The following is a 19,813-nucleotide window of genomic DNA, read 5'->3' on the forward strand; positions in this document are numbered from 1 at the left end:
AAGCAAAAACATTTTCACCCAAAAACTTGCTAAAAAAAAAAAAAAAAAAAAAGCGAGGGATGTGTTTCGGCATGCCCAAAGAATCAACCGTTTCTTCCTATGCTGTATCCCACTACTCCGCAGAGTCACTCAACAATCCAGGGGGAAAGGTAAATGTATACTCAAAAACCGAGGCCGAGACAAGTTACTGACTGCCCAGCCAAGTTGCCGAGAAGGCCGGGTGCCACTGGCCTCAGATTTCTCCGCAGAGAGCCCTGCCACTGGCCTTGGGCTCTGAAACCCAAGCTGAGCATTCTGGAGGGACCTCCCTCCCACTGACATGTGGCCCTGGAGTCATCTGCGGAGACGGTGCCCTGTGCGTGCCACGAGGTACCTCCGAGGATGCTCATCCGCGGTCCCAACACGGGACCAACTCCGTCGGTCCGTGTGCTTCTGTCGCTAAACTCCGGAAACGACCTCAGGGCTGTGACCCCCGGGAGCACCTGGACCGGAGCCTCCGCGGCGCGGACGGACGGTGCCTCCTCCTGCCGTGGAAGCCCGCGGCTAGTCCCGACGGGCCGGCCAGGCTTCTGAACGATTCCACAGCGGTGCCAACCGGAAATGACTGCGTTCGCATCTACGTACTTGCGTAAGTGCATCTCCCCGTGAGGAGTTTCGGCGGGCTGACACCATTTACTCCCACGTAATTATGGAAAAGAGGTCTTCTGCTCAAAATTTTCTGAAATATTGATATTTCAAATACTAAAGCTTGTAAAGAACTGTTAAGAATTTACTTTCTAAAACATACCACACACTCATCTGTGTCCTTAGGGTGACTATGCTGTCCACGAGACAACCGCCAGCCACCCTCCTGAGGACAGAGCACGTGCTGTGCAAAGGACCCATCACGGGCATGTCTAACTCACGAGTCCAAGTATCTCCACTTGGCAGAAACAACACGCACGTAGGGCGCCTGGGGGGCTCAGTCGGTTAAACGTCTGACTCGACTTCGGCTCAGGTCATAATCTCGCGGTTCGTGAGTCTGAGCCCTGAGTGCTGCGCTGGGCTCCGTGCTGACAGTTCAGAGCCTGCTTGGGCTTCTCTCTCTCCCCCTCGCTCTGCCCCTCCCCGACCTGCTCGCTCTCTCTCTCTCTCTCTCTCTCTCTCTCTCTCAAAATCAAGAAACTGAAACAAAACAAAACAAAACTGTGCAGGTAAACGGCACAGGCTAGGAGCCCACACCCTGAGGAGTGAGCTGACCCAGGCCCCAAGCACCCTCTGCGTCACGTCACTGAGGTCTAGGCAGAGGGTCCTCCGAGGACCAGTCAAGTGCAGAGCCTGTCCTCTCGGCAAGATGGGACTCCACCGTGCCCCTCCTGTCCCACCCCCCACCGCTGCCCCCCGCGGTCCGCAAAGGTCCCGGGAGCCTCATCGAGCGCCACTAAGAACTGGGATCCACAAGCGCTCTCTGCCCCTCAGAGCCTCCCCCTTCCTTCCTCTGGCTTCACATCAGTATTCTGGATCCAGGAGAAGGAAGTCTGGCCTCTGGAGCAGAGAGGGAAAAGCGTATACTCTGTACCTTTAACCTGGCCTCTGAGTGGTATGGGATGTGATATTGGTGGGAGAGGAGTGGACAGTGCTGTCCCAACATCTGGAAAAGAAGTACAGGAAGCTCTTGTGAAATTCGGAGCAGACGCGCGGGCCGGGCCAGGGAGCGGGGCGCCCAGGGCCAGCGAGGCTGAGACAAAGACAGACGCCTTCCCACCTGTCCAAGGAGAAGGCGGAGTGACCAGGAATAGGCCCCAACTACCGCCGCGTGGCCGCGAGACCCTTACGGACCGGGGTTCTCGCCGCCGTTCCAGGTCACCCGTGGCGTTAGTCTGCGACCTGTCACAGCCACGTGGCTGGCACCACTCACCTTCCAGGAGGGAGCGACCTTGCTGCACTCAGAGGCTATCTCTTTGCTATTTGGACATCCATTCCAAATGAAGGATGTACTTGGATACGTTTACAAACAAGCAGCAACTGTCGGTACAGAGGTAGGGCCCCTGGTGCCCGGGGCGTCTGCCTTAGGACAAGGACTACTCATAAACAGGGTGGTCACAGCTCTGCTGTCACGGAGGGCCTGGAGCCACAAAGTGGAAACGGCCAGGCTGGCCCCTCCAAGTCAGTCAAAGGAGGCAAGGACCAGCAAAGGACGGTGCCACCCTGCCACGGTCACGGTCTGGCCCCAAGAACAGCCCTGCACAGGCTTCCGGGCACTGGGCGGGGCTGAGCCACCACCACAGTCCCAGGAAAAGCCAAGACCACACAAGGCCCCACAGACAATTACCTTTCATGAAGAATCGGCAGGTGGGACGCGGCCTCACCTTCCTGTCACTGGGGTCCTTTACTTCGCCCTCCTCCAGATCGTCATCCTGAAACAGAGGACAACGGGACTTAAAAGGCAATCACCTTAATGAGAGAGGGGAGGTGGAGGGCGTCCACCAACAGGCACGGCTTCCCCAGACCAGAAAGGGTATTTTCACGAGACTGGTGTCTCGGCCACTTGGCAATTCAGGTCAGTTTTCCAAACCTCGATGGGGATAAGCCAGAGCTGGTCTACAAGGTCGAGGCGTGACACAAAACACCAAGTAAAAACGCTCCGTGAAGTACCTAATGCTCAGTACAAAGCAGGCTTCTCTGTTTTCCCTCCGGCAGCAACGCTGGGCAGCAAACGGTGACACTTCACACTTTTAGAACTTTGTGCGTTTAAACGGTATTTATAAGCCAAAATATTTTGTTCTTAAAACTCAAAACCAACGTCCTCTAGTTTAAGAGTCTAGGGGTGGGGAGGAGGGAGGTCAGGCTCAGACCCAGAACCTTGTCTTCTCAGGCCAGAGCTCCTAACCTTGGCTGCCAAGCTTTGGTGTAATGTGGGAGCTTTACAAACACCAAAGCCTGGGTGGGTTTCATCCCCAGGAATTCCAAAGAACAGCCATGACCCGGACTACTGCTCTGAGCCCTGTCCAGCCTCCACTATCCCAGGGCCTCGGTCACCACGGACCTGCAGACACTCCCCTGTGCCCCTCAGTTGAGACGCCATCCCCAGGGGTCACCCCCAGCCCCAAAGCGGGTATGCAGGTGCCCTGCTGACATCTTTGCTGGGAGGTCCAGGAGGGAGCTCCTCACTGCCCCCCCGTCCTGGCCTGTCCTAGCCTGTCCTGGCCCGTCCTACCCGTCCTACCCTGTCCTGGCCCACCCTACCCTGTCCTGGCCCATCCCAGCCAGTCCTAACCTGTCCTGGCCCGACCTAGCCAGTTCTACCCTGTCCTGGCCCGTCCTAGCCCTTCCTACCCTGTCCAGGGTGCTCTAGGACAGTCAACCCAAGGGGTCACACAGGGCAGGGCATGGGGATCACCAAAGCGTCTCCCCCCTCGTCCGAAGTGCCGCCTGGTCTGGGAGCCACTTCCCCACTGGTGCCCCGCTCCCTCCCAACTCCCCACAGGGCCTCCTGGCAGTGACCTTTCAGAAGCCAGCCCGCATTCTTCTTCCTTCTCCACCGACACTAACACGGACTCACCTCATTTTCAGACGGTGGATGAGTCTCCTGCCTCAGGACCTCCCCACCCCGGCTCCCTTCACCACAGGTCCTCACAGCATGGGTCACGGCTGCCACGGTCCCGCCTGACTGAACAGGGGTTCAGACCAGGCAGGACTGTGACACCAGTCCAAGCACAGTGTTGGGCTTACAGCAAATGGTCAGCAAACATTTGTTGAATGAAAAATACTAAGGTCAAACCCTGGATTCAGGATGGCTTATCTTTAAAGCGTAAATATTTGTATAACTTCTGCCTGAAAAATATTTACTTATGAAAAAAGCATTTTATGGGGCACCTGGGTGGCTCAGTCGGTTATGCATCTGACCGTTGATGTTGGCTCGGGCTGCGATCTCACGGTCGTGGGATCAAGCCCTGCGTTGGGCTCTGTGCTGACAGTGCAGAGCCTGCCTGGGATTCTCTCTCTCTGCCCCTCCCCCACTCGCTCAAAACAAATAAACGTTAAAAACAATAAAAATAAAAAAACATTTTATAGTGAAAAGAACAAATGCCTGAAAGTTATATCCCTTAAGAGCCAACAGAATAATTTCTTTCTTTTAAAAGATTAAATAATTGGGGCGCCTGGGTGGCGCAGTCGGTTAAGCGGCCGACTTCGGCTCAGGTCATGATCTCTCGGTCCGTGAGTTTGAGACTCTGGGCTGACAGCTCGGAGCCTGGAGCCTGCTTCGGATTCTGTCTCTCCCTCTCTCTGCCCCTCCCCTGCTCGTGACCTGTCTTTCTCCGTCTCTCTCTCTCAAAAATAAATGTTTAAAAATTAGATAAATAAAAGATTACATGATTTATTCAAGAATTTTTTTTAGACCTCCAGAACATATTCACATTCTAAGTGGAAGTCCATACCCTTTAAGCACCACCTCCCCACGTCCAACCGCAGGAGGATTTCCTAGGTCTCAGAGATGTGTTTGCTTCCTGCGGCATGATGGGACATCTCTCTCCTCTGGTCCTTTAGAATCTTTTTTTTTTTTTTTTTAAGATGATTCCCCATTTATTTATTTATTTATTTATTTTTTAAAATTTTTTTTTTCAACGTTTATTTATTTTTGGGACAGAGAGAGACAGAGCATGAACGGGGGAGGGTCAGAGAGAGAGGGAGACACAGAATCGGAAACAGGCTCCAGGCTCCGAGCCATCAGCCCAGAGCCTGACGCGGGGCTCGAACTCACGAACCGCGAGATCGTGACCTGGCTGAAGTCGGACGCTTAACCGACTGCGCCACCCAGGCGTCCCAATTCCCCATTTATTTTTGAGGAGGCGGGGCAGAGAAGGGGAGAAAGAAAGGGTATCCCAAGCGGGCTCCACACGGTCAGCACGGAGCCCAACGCGGGGCTTGATCCCACGAAGCACGAACCTCGAGATCACCACCTGAGTGGAAATCAAGTCAGATGCTCAAGGACTGAGCCCCCTGGTGCCCCGGGCACCTTCTCTTTACAACTGCTCTCACGCCGACGGCTGCTAGACTAACACCTCAGGTGCTATTTGCTCAAATCGAGGGCAGATTCTTCTTTCTCATTAGGAAAACAAAACTCTTCTGAAAGGTTACACCCCATTCAAGTCCTCCTGCTTTACTTGGAAATCGAGGCCCAGGGGTTGAGCTGAGGAGCCCAGGAGGTGGCCCTGCATGGGTCAGGGCTCCCGGTAAGCGCGCTGGATCAGATTTAAAGAGGTATTTCTGCAAAGCTGCTACTTTCAATACTTGCCAGGGCAGGGAGGAGACCGGCCCGCCCATCTTAAGACTGGCGAGCGGTCACGTGAGCTGTGTTCCGTGCGGCTGCCAAGAAGGCTCAGGGCTAAGAACGCTCGAACCACACGTGAGGCGTGCACGACGCAACGTCGACCCAAAGAACACAAGACGGCATCTACCTACTGGCTGCCGCCGTCTAGTCCCCACCCCCGCTAGGAAGGAGACAGAGGGCTTCCCTGTCATGTGCCAGACGTATGGTCTCTTCTCTAATTATAAAACAAACAAGAACGATGAATAGACCACTCAGCGATATAATACCGTGAATTTTTTTCTTTTTTAAGTTTATTTACTTATTTTGAGAAAGAAAGAGTGGGCAAGGGGCAGAAAGAGAGAGAGAGAGAGAGAGAGAGAGAGAGAGAGAGAGATACAGAGAAAATATCCCAAGCAGGCTCCAAGCTGTCAGCACAGAGCCTGACGTAGGGCCCGAACTCACAAACTGTGAGATCATGACCTGAGCTGAAATCAAGAGCCAGACGCTCAACCAACGGAGCCACCCAGGCACCCCAACAGCTGAAATTTCAACTAACCACTCGTTTATTTAGTACGATGGCTTTTCAAGTGATGGTTAATTAAAATGACTTCAACTGTGCAGTCTCATGCAAACACAGGTCAAGAACGACGTCTCTACAGCCAAATCCACACCACTCAGTCGTCTGCGGCTGTCACATCACGTGTGTCTTTCAGACCTCCTGGTCACAGGGCCACAAGCTGACACAGCGGAGAGCAGAGGACAAGGAGAGGCCCTAGGGGTCCGGGGTGCACCTGCTGGGTGCACACCTGGGACACCACCCGTGAGGCTCTCGGCGACCCCCACCCGGGACAGACTAACAGCCCCACGTGGAACTCAGGGGGCGGGCAAGGTTCTCTGGAGCTTTCAGAACGGAGGGACACCAGGCTGCTCGTGTTTCCTCACCAGTGCCCACTCAGGGAAACACACACACACAGGGCACACTGCACTTTACTGGCGTTACAAAATAGGACTGCGGGGGGAGACTGGACTTGAATCCTGGCACTGTGACCACGGACACAGGCCCCACTTGAGCCGGACTGTCTGTCCTCCCGCAGAACAGGCTGCTCCGTGCCAGGCGCTGCGCTCACGGTGCTCACAGAAAACCTGAGCAGCGAGCGCTCAACGAGTGGTCATGATTTTAGCGGAAAACTACCTCGGAGGCGATATGCCAAATATGACCACATACGGGCCGCCTGGGGGGCTCAGGTGGGTAAGTACGCGACTTCGGCGCAGGTCATGATCTCTGGTTCATGAGCCCGAGCCCCGCGTCGGGCTCTGTGCTGACAGCTGGGAGCCCGGAGCCTGCTTTGGATTCTGTGTCTCCTTCTCTCTCTGCCCCTCCCCCGCTTGTACTCTGTCTCTCTCTCAAAAATAAACATTAAAAAAATTTAAAGAAAAGACTTTCATCTAAGAAAAAGAATAAACATCAAAAAAACCCCTGACCGTGTCGACAACGGTAACATAGTTTGACATCTCTGTGCACGTCTTTATCTTGCTTTAATAAAAACAAAACAGAACAAACCAATGCCTGCATATTATCTACACAAGAAGCCACTTCCGCCACAGCGGCCCCAGCACTAAGGCAGGTGAGTGGGCACCACATGACGGCACCATGGGGGGCGGGCGGGCACGGACACTGTGCCAGAGGTGCTGCATCTGTAAAATGGGGGTGACAATCCTGGTCTATGACCCCTTACCCAACACCCCTGGGGCCAGATGTGGTCTAGGAATTCAGAAGCGTTTTGGTTTTAGAAGGCGATAAAGCAGGGGTCAGAACAGCACCCCGGAACGGATGCGGTCATCCTTCTGGGGGGGGGGTGTGCACGACCAGCCACACGAGGGGTAAACACAGGATCACAAACAGCCTCGCATCGTGTCGGGCAAGGTCTGCCACCAGATGAGCGAGGAAACCTGTCCACCCTCAGAGCTCCCGGACTCCCCGGCTCAGGGTAAGGACTGTGGCCTGCTCTCTCTCTGTGCCTGATCTGGTGTGGACTCTCCTCAAATGCGGGGCAGGCAGCTGCTTCCTGGGCTTCTGCGAGGCCACGCAGCAGAGGAGAGCGGGGCCCCTGCAGAGTGAAAACCCTGAACCACCAGAGGGAGACCTTTCGTAGGAGATACTATGTATCTAGATATAAAAGGAACAGGTAGACGTAAACGGGAGAAAATATAAAATACCACCTGCCAAGAAAACATTTCAAAGGATTTTTGTACGTGTGGGGGCCCGAGAGGAGCGCCGTGGACTGTCCACTGGGGACGGGACGTGGCTGCTGTCCCGCGGTCTGAAAGGCCACACTGCCAGTGTGAGAGCGATCGACAAAGGCAGGTTTGGAACAAAACACATAGCCCACCCTTTTCCACATGGAGGACACCAAATTCTATTCACCAAATGGCAGGTAAGATACAAACCCAGAACCAAATACATGAGTAGAAGGAAGGACGGACACACCCGAGAGGGGAGGACTTGCTGGGAAAGGCAAATCGAAGACCCACAACTCTGAGTGCTCCTCGAACCCTGATGGAAGGAATGGTCACGGCCAGACTCGGCAGGTGCAGGAGGAAGGAACCTCACACAGAGGGGTCCATTTCTGCGGGCTCCACCCACTCTTTTGAGAGACGCCCGGGCAGAGACAGAGCCACAGGTAGGGCCGGGGTTAAGTGTGGCTTCCGGAGCAAGTAAGAGACTGCTGATTCAATACGAAATAAGGCTCCCCAGGGACTGGCCATCGGGGACCCTCAGCCTCCACTCCACAAACAAGCCAGGGTGCCCATGTGCAAAATCCCACCCCCACCACAGGAGCAAAGCAGCATTTCCAGAAACATATCTGCATCTGAAAGGTAATTTGGGAGCACACCAAACACATATAAAGGTAATTCAAGATCTTGGGCACAAACTGTGTGGTTTAGGCAAAAGAAGTTTAAGGGCTTACTCCTCCGCATATCAAGTCACGAGTCCCAGTGACTGGACACCTAAGAGAGGAGAAAAGGCAGGACAAGGCACCACGAAGACGAGAAAAGCACTTGGCTTGTAGACTCTCCCACTCAGCTGTTCTGGCAATTCAAGGCCAGGAGGGCTGCAGGGAGGAGGTGGCAGGTGTGCGGGAGGGGCCTCTGGACAGGGAGCCTGCTGGGTACGGGGACCCTTAGGGGTGACGGCGAATGCAGATTCTCGAGGTAGAGGCCAAACCACGCATCTCCCGCTCACAAAACATCCAGGTGGTTCACTTGTGATATGAGAGGGCTTGTAAGCAATGGGGAAAAACACCCCCCTGGGATGGACGCTTTCTGTGAGGCCAGAGGCGACTCTGCAAGGGCTGATTAAAGGGGACCAAGCCAAAGGACCAGCGAAGGCAGGCTGTTTCCAGACCCAAGCGCGTACCTCTGGTTCCCCCTCCATCAGAGAGCCGGGCCTGGGAGGAGGAGGGGATACGGCACGGGAACGCCAGTGCGGCATCTTGGTGGGGAAAACGCTGCAGCGGGGAGCCAGCGGGGAGTGACGGAGGGCTGGGACCAGGACAAGAGCAGGAGGAGGAGGAGGCCAGGAGCAGCTGCTCCCAGACAGGCCGACGCTCGTCCACACCGGGTCCTACCAACTGGGCTCAGGCAGGGCTGGTCACCGACACCCAGGACAGGAGCCGCCCCGTGCCAACGGCTCTCCGGGGCAGGCCTTCCTTCTGCCCGCTGCCACTATGCATTTCAATGGCACGTACCCCAAAGTAACGGGGGTTTCACCTCTCTGCTCAGAAGGCAGTTAGGGGCTGCCCACGACAGGCCAGTTCTGGCGAGACACAGACGAGCCGGCCAGGCAGCTTCTGGACTCAGGGGACGTGTATTTCCGGAGGCGGGGGAGGGGGAATGGCCCCGTGAATTCAGACTGTGCAAATACAACGAAGTCCTCAGCCAGGGATAACGGTCGGGGGAGGAGGCAGAGCCCACGGAGAGGAAGCGACACTTAAGCTGCCAGTTACAGGGCGGGGCGCAGCCGGACACGGACAAGGGCAGGAACCCAGCAGAGGCGCTCGAAGAGGCCGCGTGTGCTCCTGTCACCATTCACTGGGCCTGTTCTCCGCTTGCGGAGGTCTGTCTATTCCACGTGCTTTTTCTAGGGCAACCAGCCAACCTCCAGATGACGGGCATTTTCCAGGGCTGCCTCGGTTCAACCCAAGGTCCCGCACCACCACATCTAAGGGCAGCCGGCAAGCCCACTGGTGCGATGACACCACGGCCGTCCGGGACCCGCAGGGAGACACTTGGCCCATACGATCACGGAAAGGTAGGAAAGGAGCTGAACTTCCCCCTGAGACTCGTTCAACAGTTGAGGCAGGAAGAACTCGCAACTGGCCCTCTCTGAGTGGGGAATGGGCCGCCAAGGACCCCTGGGCCACGCCTGGTAATCAGCCCCTCCCTCGTCATCTTCTCAGGACAGAACAAAGACGGTTTCGCTCTGCAACACTGACAACCACACCCACAGGCGCCTCGGCCAAGAACTTCATCTTCTGCCTAAAATTTCACCCAAATGGATTAACTCGGGTTTCAAGACCTCTCTTCCCTTGGACAGGCCTGTGGCAGAGGTACGTTTTCCAAAACCGGAAAGGCAGCATGGCTGGGAAACCCAAGGACGCCTGCATAATCATACCCTGACAATACCCTTTAAGCAAAGCAAAGCTTATTAGCAGAGCTGCAAGAAAAGAGCTAAAATTCGGAGCTTGTAACCACATACATCGCATCCCCACCAAGTTCTGTTCTCACGAGCCTAAGTTAGATAAGCAATGTTTAAAACCAGGCACGACCACGGCCTACCAGCACAGGTGAAGACGGAATGGGCACCTAAGGAGGTGTGGTGCTTACCGCGGACTACGGTCATGTATTTAAGCAGCAACCTTTCCCCTCCTCCAACCCAGAACATTTCTGACAGAATCCACACACTTTCCACTGTAATGACTCCCAGACAAGCAGCGTCGCCTCCCCTGGGGTACCCCCCCCCCCATTATCTCAATGTGCTCTGTGCCTCTCTCGACTCCTTTGAGTAAAAGCATTACTCGGTAGGACTTCAGGCTCTTTCACCCCAAAACTCAACTTTTTAAAGATCATGATTACAAAAGACACAAGAACATGCTGTGGGAAAAAGACAGTCTCTTCAACGAATGGTGATGGGAAAACTGGACAGTGACATGCAAAGGGAAACAGGGCCACTTTCTTCACCACAGACCAAACAAACTCAAAACAGATGAAAGACCTAAATGTGAGACCTGAACCCACAGAAACCCTAGAAGAGAGCACAGGCAGCAATTTCTGTGACATTGGCCGTAGCAACATTTTTCTAGATGTGTCTTCTAAGGGAAACAAAAGCAAAAATAAACTACTGGGACGACATCAAAATAAAAAGCTTCTGCACACCAAAGAGAACAATCAACAAAACTAAAAGGCACCCTACGCAATGGGAAAAGACATTTGCAAATGACGTATTGGATAAAGGACTGGTATCCAAAATCTTTAAAGAACTTACAGGGATGTCTGTCCTAGTAGGAAGAGGGTGTGTGACTCTTGATCTCAGGGCCGTGAGCTCAAGCCCCACATGGGGTGTGCAGATTACTTAAATAAATAAAATTTATGGGGCGCCTGGGTGGCTCAGTCGGTTGAGCACCCACCTCTTGGTTTTGGCTCAGGTCGTGATCTCACGGTCACAGAGATGGGCTCCGCACCAGGCATGGTGCCCGCCTGGGATTCTCCCTCTCTCTCTCTCTCTCTCTCAAAACACAAATAAAGCAGAACAACTTAAAAAACTCAACACCAAGAAAATAATCCATTGAAGAAATGGGCAGAAGACACGAACAGACACTTCTCCAAAGAAGACATCCAGGTGGCTCACAGACACATGAAAAGATGCTCAACATCACTCATGTCAAGGAAATACAAATCAAAACCACACTGAGATACCACCTCACACCTGTCAGGATGGCTAACATCAACAACACAAGAAACAACAGGTGTGGGCGAGGATGTGGAGAAACGGGAACCCTCTTGCTCAGATGGTGGGAACATAAACTGGTGCAGCCGCTCTGGAGAACAGTGTGGAGTTTCCTCAAACAGTTAAAAACAGGTCTAACTAGGGGCACCCAGGTGGCTCAGTCAGTTGAGCGTCCGACTTCGGCTCAGGTCATGATCTCGCAGTCCGTGAGTTTGAGCCCCGCATCGGGCTCTGTGCTGACAGCTCAGAGCCTGGAACCTGCCTCGGATTCTGTGTCTCCCTCTCTCTCTGACCCTCCCCCATTCATGCTCTGTCTCTCTCTGTCTCAAAAATAAATAAACATTAAAAAAAAAAAACAGGTCTAACTACCCTACAGCCCAGTAATCCCACTACTAAGTACCTACCCTCAAAATACAAACACACTCATTCAAAGGGGTACGCGCACCCCACGTTTATTGCGGCATATTTATGATAAACTGTGTAGGCAGCTCTAGTGCCCATCGACTGAGGAATGGATAAAGGAGACGGGGTGTAATACACGATGGAATACCATTCAGCCATCAAAGAGTGAAACCTTGCCATTTGCAACAATGTGGATGGAACTAGAGTGTATTATGCTGAGTGAGAGAAGTCAGAGAAAAACAAATACCATATGATCTCGCTCGTACGTGGAATTTAAGAAACAAAACAAAAGAGCAAAGGGACGGGGACGCTGATGGTTCCCGGGGGGAGGGGGGCTGGAGATGGGGGAAACGGGCGATGGGGATCAAGGAGGCACATGGCGTGCTGAGCACTGGGTGATGTAGGGAAATGCTGGATGACTGTACTGAACACTGAAACCAACACCACGCTGCACGTTCACCAACTGGAACTTAAAGAAAAACTTAAAGAGAGAGAGAGATCACGATTAGAGTCCTTTCAGCGGGATTATGCATCATGAAAACCCAGCCTATCCGTGTCTGAGATAGCACGTCAGCAATACCTTCTCCATAACCTGAAAGTCAAATTAAATAGATTGTAACCAAGTGTGACGGCTCGATCAAAAGCTGGCGTGTTCGGATGCACCTGTTATCCATTCCTAAGGGCCCCTTCAGGGACACTTCCAGCCGGGACCCTCAGAGGATGGGCTGGGGGGCAAAGATAAAAAGGCCTGAAAGAACAGACAAAACTGGAAGGAAGCTTCTCGAGCCCACCAGTCTCAAGAACCTAACAGGAACTGAAATCCACAATGGTTTTAGTCGAATGTGAACTCAAATATTATTTAAAGATAGCAGAGAGAGAAACGATGTCTTGTCACACAAACCTAGAACTCAAGGAAACAATCGGGGTCGGGCGTCTGTCCGCCTTCCCACCAAAGCAGCAGACGGTGGGGGGGGGCGTCCACAGGACTTGTGCCAGCTGCTGACCGGCAGGCCCAAGCTCTCTGGGCCTAGCCTGGTCCTCTTCGGGTCTGGCACTCCCGGGTTACCACGGTGACGGCTCCCAGAGTGGTCATGACTTCCCCGCACCCCGCCTCCTCCCTCCGCCCGCCAGCCCCGCCACTCACATCCAGCTCCCCGTCGTCCAGCTCCCCGTCATCGTCTTCCTTGCTCTTCTCCTTGGCAGTCTCCAGGGGCTCCTTGTCTTCCAGGCCGTGAGCGCCCGCGGCCCCCTCATCCCCGGGAGCCCCGTCCCCCTTCTCCTCGTCATCCTCGGCGCCAGCCTTCTCGGCCTCGTCCTCCTGCCCGGCAGGGGCCGGCTCCTCGGGGACCTCCTCATCGTAGTCTAACTCATGCTCATCCAGGTCCCTGGTGACCGACGAGGCCTCGTCCCTCAGGTCGCTCGCGCGCTCTTCCTCCCCGCGAGGGGGGCTCGCGGGGCCTCTGCTTGGGTCCTGGTCCTCCTCGTCAGAGTGACTCTCCTCCTCCTCCTGGCTCAGTCCCGGGGCGGCATGGTCTTCATCCTCCAGATCGGAAGCCCTCCCCCCAGCTCCGCCGAAGTCCTGATCAGACCCGCTCTCCCTCAGAATGTCATCGTCCGAGAGCCTCTGCTGTTCCTCCTCTTCGTCCTCTGGAGAGCGAGGGTCCCGTTCAGGGCTCTCGGCCACATCCATCGGTACCCACAATTCTGCAAAAGAAAAAGATCGCAGGTGCACAGCACTTAGCAAAACGGAAAGCAAATCTGCCCTGGTTTTCCCGGGGCCCACGCTCGGTCCTGACCGGCAGGAGGGCCCGGGACCCGCACTTGGCCCGGCACTCGGCTCCTCCAGACCCCAGGCCCCCGTTCACAGACCACTGCTGCTGGCTGCGCCGGCAGGGAGGCTGGGAGGCCAGCACCACCCACGGGGTCTCCACCAGGCTGCACGTACTGACTAAGCTGGGGGGTGAGCGCCTCACATCTGCGGCGATCTGGCAGAGACCTGGTGTTCTTGTCACAAGTGCAACCCGGTAAACAAAGTAATAAGATAGCTGTTGCAAGGGACAGCTTTTTCAATTCTTAGAGTAAGAACTGAAATTCAAGAAAAGTTGCACGACTGAACGAGACAGCAGAACCGAAGGCACCCCTCAAGGGTCTGAGGCAGAAACCTTGGCCGGCCTTGGGAGTCCCCAGGTCATGGGCTAGCTCCTGTTCCCGAACGTGTTTCTGTAAGCATGGCCCTGACTGTCCCAAAGGATCACTCAGGACAAGCTTTAAAAATGCAGACCTGGGGGCGCCTGGGTGGCTGTCGGTTGAGCGTCCAGCTTCAGCTCAGGTCATGATCTCACGGTCTGTGAGTTTGAGCCCCGCGTCGGGCTCCGTGCTGACAGCCTGGAGCCTGGAGCCTGCTTCGGATTCTGTGTCTCCCCCTCTCTCTCTCTCTCTGCCCCTCCCCTGCTCACGCTCTGTCTCTCTCACTCTCAAAAATGAATAAATGTTAAAAAAATAAAATTAAAAAAAATGCAGACCCGGGGCCTACTCAGAGACCTGTATGTTGGAGCCACCACCAGATGCTCTGAAGGTGGCACTCACTCATGCACCCTGTGATTTCCTCACAGCAAAGTGGAGAATCACTGCCCTAACACAGGTATATCACGGAAAAGGACTCTTGCAGAAAATCTTACATGTTTGAGTAGTTTCACGTGTAAAAAGACTGTCATTTCAGAAGATCTCACTTTTATTTTTACCAATCTGGATTTAATAATAAAGTGTATATTTTTTGGTTTTCCAACCTTGATGCCCATAGACAGTATACTGTTCCGTTTCTTCCTTAAAAAATTTTTTTTATTGTTTGTTTATTTTTGAGAGAGACAGAGCACGAGCAGGGGAGGGGCAGAGAGAGAGAGAGAGGGAGGGAGACACAGAATCCGAAGCAGGCTCCAGGCTCTGAGCTCCAGAGCCCGGCGCGGGGCTCGAACCCACAGACCATGAGATCATGACCTGAGCCGAAGTCGGATGCTCAACCGACTGAGCCCTCAGGCGTCCCTGTTCCATTCTGGAGACTGCACACAGTGGGACCGGAGTATACGTGCAGGAAACCAACACCACTCACCAGCGCAACCTGGAGTGAGTCACTGTTGCAACAGCAGGAATGGCGAAGGGCTCAACGTTCACCTGAGTCTTCAAAGTTGTTATTTAAGATGATGTATGTCACAATCATGCTACTTGGTATTTGGTACTGGAAGCACACACATATGACTGCATACTTCAATAAATACAAAAAATTACTGGGGCGCCTGTGTGGCTCAGTCAGTTACGTGTCTGACTTCGGCTCAGGTCGTGATGTCACGGTTCACGGGTCTGAGCCCCTTGCTTTGGATCCTCTGTCCCCCACTCTCTCAGCCCCTCCTCCACTCGTGCTCTAGTGCGCTCTCTCTCAAAAACAAGATATGTAAAATTACCTTATGCATTTATATAGCTAAAAATTAAACACGTATCTTTCAGATTCATACTTTTGAAAGGAGAACCTGTGTTTAAAGATGCATACCGAGAGCTGGTACCCTAATTGATAGTTAGAAACACTGTTTTCGCAGTTAATGGAAATTATTATAATTGAGCACACGTTAGGACAAATCACCTAAAATTTGCCACTTTATAAATCAACCAAATGACCACTGGTAATAGAAATTTACAAACCTGATCATCCATTCATAGCCACAGTTTTGAGCATGATTCACTTTTCAGTCTTCCTAACTGTACTATCCGGAGGTAGGACTGGGGACTATTGGGGAGAATTTTTTAAAAGTCAGTCCTCAAATGGTGGACGCTGCTGAATATCAAGTAGGCCCCCCTGCCCCAGAGAGCACGCCTACTGCCCCCCGTGAGATAAGCGAGGTGCCTGAAAGCTAAGGCCTTTCCACGCTCAGCGGTCAGACAGGGCCAGGTTGCAACAAGCACTCGGGGCCCCTTCCCCTTTCTTGGTGGACAGTAAGCTTTTCCTTTGTGCAGGAGTCCTATGCCCATCTCTGCACAGATCTTCTTACGCTACATACAAGACACCTCTCCACACGGGGCAGCTGCTGAATCTAGACCTGTGCCCTGTGGGCAGCCGGTCACACGGAGCTGGTTACTGAGCCTCAGACGCCCCTACCAGAAACCTGACAAATTCTGATTTTCACATTTTATAGTGCGATGGCAACCCCGGAAAACAAAATGACTTCCCACTTAAATCAATCGACTGTTATCTAAAATTAAATGTCCCCTCAAACTAGATTAAAAATCGCACAACTGACAGGCTGCAGAAAATACCTTCCAAGCCCGCCACTGGCCTCGCAACATACTATCCTGTTCACAGCCACGAACTCTCCTAACCTGGTAACAGCTCTTTTCTGGGGCTCATATGCAAACCGGTTTGCACTTTGGTCTCGCTGTCATGATTAGATCCAATCAGACTGCGTTTTATACTCTGGGAACTTGAAATCAAATCCTAGAGTAATAAATGGAAGAAACACAGTACCTAACTTCAAACACCCGAACTAATGCAAAAAGTGGGCAGTTTACCCGCTGGGGGGGCTGCATCTTAATGGGACACCCAGTGCAACAGTGTGTGGCCTCTGTGTTAGACCTGGACCCCAGCTTCCTAGAGTCGGGACCTTGGGCACACCTCGGGCCACACCTCGGTATGTCTCTTCATCTGAAATATAGGGACAAGAGTATCTATTTTGCAAGATTGTAACAATTAGATGAGCTAAAGCCTGATCATGTGCCTGACAGAGGCTCCACACATTTGAATCTGAACTGAACTGGTGAAAAGTAAAGGTACTCCCCAACTTCTAAGAACCAGACTCCTATCACCCGTCAGACACACTTCCAGTCTCTGTGAGCACTTAGGAGTTAATTCATTCATGGTTTCATCCAACAAACAGCTGTCCACTCGATTCAAGACTGGATCGCTGAAACAACTCTGCAATGAAGCTGACAGCCACCACCGCCTGCTGAGAGATGACCCCCCCCTTCCCCCCGTGTCAGGCACCTGACCAATCCCTGTCAGCCTTCCAAATAAACCATGTTCCCTGTCACAGATAAGGAGACCTAGGCCGCATGGCCACCGAGTGGGTATCTAGGGACCGCAAGTCAGAACTGCACCCGGAGTGTGTGGTCAATTACAGAGCCCCGTACTCTGCGTGAGCGCGTGCTACCCGCCGAGGAACCCACCCCTACGTTTTGCCACTGTTTCTATAGGAAATGGGACCTGAGTTCCAAACTGATTTTATAAACTCTTTTTTGGGGGAACAGAACCTACACACAAACTGGGGCCTGCTACTGAACCAGTAGAGTCTGCCTGTTTTTATTTTCTCCCTTTTAAGGCTTTGTGCCGATCCATCTATAACTTCTTAGCCCTCCTACAAAACCACATTTTCGTATATGTGGAAAAATTAACATACCACTTATGTAGTCCATTAGTTAAAAACCAGTTATGAACATATGAAGATCCAACTTGTGACACCAGTCATCTTAAGCTCATCTGCAGTTTGAATCTTAGGCACATAAGCTAAACAGAAATCCAAGAAAAGAACCCCAAAGGGGCACACCGTTATACTGGCCCCGTGAGCAATGCAGACTCAGGTTACCATCTGGAGACGCTGGAGCACTGTGGCAGGAAAGTCACTTTAAGAAGTCCTTATTGAGTGCACAGCCCCCATGGTGTAAATTATGGAAATCAATTCAACATTCCAAGGACACAAAGCTAACTTCCTGACTCTCAAAGGCAGTTTTCAGAGCTGACCAGAAGGCAGCAGGGCTAACTAAGGCCCTGTGCACCCGCCACTAGGGGTTCAGTCCAGTGCACCTGCCACTCTGGGCAAGTGCACCATCTTGGGAGTCAAAGGTTCTAAACTTTGTCAAGAATCCTCAGTTACAGGTGACTGTGCGAGAAGAGCGGAGTAAAAAGTCCGCCCCTTTGGGGGCAGCCCAGTGTTCTCTGGTAGTGGTGCTTAGCCTTTAGGAGAGCAGGGAGGGCTCGTGTCCCTAGAAAAACGAGAATATGTGCAATGTATCTTCCACTTTAGGGAGTTCAAGACCCCCTGGGGTCCATCCGCTGTCCCCAGATTAAGAGCCGTTGCCTTAAGTATACTGTACGTTACCGGGTTCCAAATCCATACTTACCACGCCGTCCACAACTGTTGGTCTGCAAAGTCTGTCGGCGGGCCCCGCCCCCACCCTACATGGAGTACCTGAGGAGAAGGGTTCAGACTCACCTCTCTACTCCCCAAGCTCAGCAGACAGCTGGCACCGAGTAGCACGGCTCCACATACTTTACTGTCTAAACGGGGTCACGGTTGAGACTGAAGGCGGGGGGGGGGGGGCACTATGAACAATTACAACAGCCATTAGGAGGTGCTGTCCTAGGCACACTGGGACGTACGATCCCCCTTAGAAGGCCCTGATAATTTCCTGAGGAGTCGCTTCTCGTCTTTACCTGGGGAACCCCTTGGGATTTTACGGTATGAGGCTGCTCACAGGTGAACACACTGCACAGAAAAACACGCCAAAGAACCTGCCTGTTAGAAACAACCCGAGTCACACGCTGCTGCCCGGAAGAGAAGTGTCACCGGGGGTCAGAAGAAGGCTTGCCTTCCAGGCCCCGTGCTGGGCAGGCTCACCGTCTCTCGGGGCACCTATGTCCTGTTTGGAGACGAACTCGGCGTGGCAGCCATGTGAGTGCACACCCCGGGCCACATGCCAGGAAGAACACGCAGCCTACGGATGCAGACAGTGACACGGGGCGTCCTCTTGCCACGTCTTCACCAACTCCTGGGTTCGGAGTTTTTACTCGGCTCTTCTCACACAATCACCCTGTAACCGAGGATTCTTGGCAAAGTTTAGAACCTTTGACTCCCAAGATGGTGCACTTGCCCAGAGAACCGAATGACAAGGGTCCATCCATCACCGTGTTTCCACTGCAGGCTGCTTTGGGCAGATGACACTTGATAAATGCTTGTTGGCTAAACGACAACATCTTGTTACTTGATAAACTACCTGTTGCGTACCAGAAACTGGAAACAAGTGCTCATTTTTAGAAGACGATGCCAGAACTCAGACGTGCAGTGAGTGGTGTCTCGTCACCCAGCAGCACTCTGGAGGGCTGCACACGGATTCCAATAGCAACGCTAAAGTGCAGAACGTTTTGGGAACTTCTCTTTTTGAGCGACGTTTGGGACCTTTTCTTCTCACGCTCTAGTGGCCGCAGACACTCGTGCTCTCAAGGTAGGTCACTCGAGAGATCACAGGAAATCCAGGAGAGGAGCGACTAAGCCACGTAAGAGGACTTCTGGTTAAATGCAGGGTACGACTATCGAATGGGACTAATTTTCTCACCCGACGCAGGTACTTACGGCCAAAACAAGAGTTCTCAGGGTGGCAAAGGAGCACCCGTGAAATACAAGCGTAACCTTTCAGGAAGGTAACTTTTAATAGAGCAATCCCTATTTGAAGGTCTAAGTTCTGGTACGTCCAGTTACGCTCCTGATTCAAAACGTCACAGGTTCACAACATCTAAAGGAAGGATGTCAAGACTGGTGACAGACACCGCCCCCAAACGGACTAAGCCTGACCACCAAAAACTCCTCAGGAAAGAAGCACTCACCTTGAGATGATCTGTAGCTGTGAAAAAGTAAAAAACCTTCTTAAACACGAGCAAGGCCACAGCTTACCTGTTTGCTCTCTGAAAGGATCCCACCGAGCTTTCTTACAACATGTGAGCGTTTCCCACCCCAAACCAGGGAGGAGTTCCAGCCTTTGGGACACAGAGCTGGCTGCGCTCCACACGCGTGCTCAGGCTGTGAAATTCTCGGGCCAAGACTCCCATCCACAGGCAACAGGGGAGGTGAGTCTCAAAGAAGAAATGATGAGCCGCTGCTCTGCCCCCAGACAGTACTACAGATGCCAAGCGCTCCGTTCCATTTTCCCCAAACGGATCAGAAGACTGCCCCACTCCTGCCAAAGACCTTGTTGAACAGCGCTCTCTTAAAATGATCGGTCACACTACTCGGCAAATTAGCTGTCACAAAGTATTCGACAAAACTTAACTTTCAGCAGATGCAAGGCTGGAAGTGAGTTTT

The 19,813-nt window shown here is 52.9% G+C and overlaps 1 protein-coding gene across 1 annotated transcript in view; it reads right to left on the bottom strand.

Moving 5' to 3' along the window:
- ZC3H18 (zinc finger CCCH-type containing 18) overlaps window positions 1–19,149 on the bottom strand; it is a 57,359-nt gene extending 38,210 nt beyond the window's left edge. Inside the window, 4 exon segments of the mRNA XM_030297600.1 lie at window positions 1,559–1,630; window positions 2,312–2,396; window positions 12,844–13,403; window positions 19,145–19,149. Of these exon segments, the coding sequence (XP_030153460.1) occupies window positions 1,559–1,630; window positions 2,312–2,396; window positions 12,844–13,389 (703 nt within the window). The 5' untranslated portion in view covers window positions 13,390–13,403; window positions 19,145–19,149.
- Window positions 19,150–19,813: the final 664 nt, after the last annotated feature.

The sequence above is a fragment of the Lynx canadensis genome, chromosome E2 (assembly GCF_007474595.2).
Source record: "Lynx canadensis isolate LIC74 chromosome E2, mLynCan4.pri.v2, whole genome shotgun sequence".
NCBI lineage: Eukaryota > Metazoa > Chordata > Mammalia > Carnivora > Felidae > Lynx > Lynx canadensis.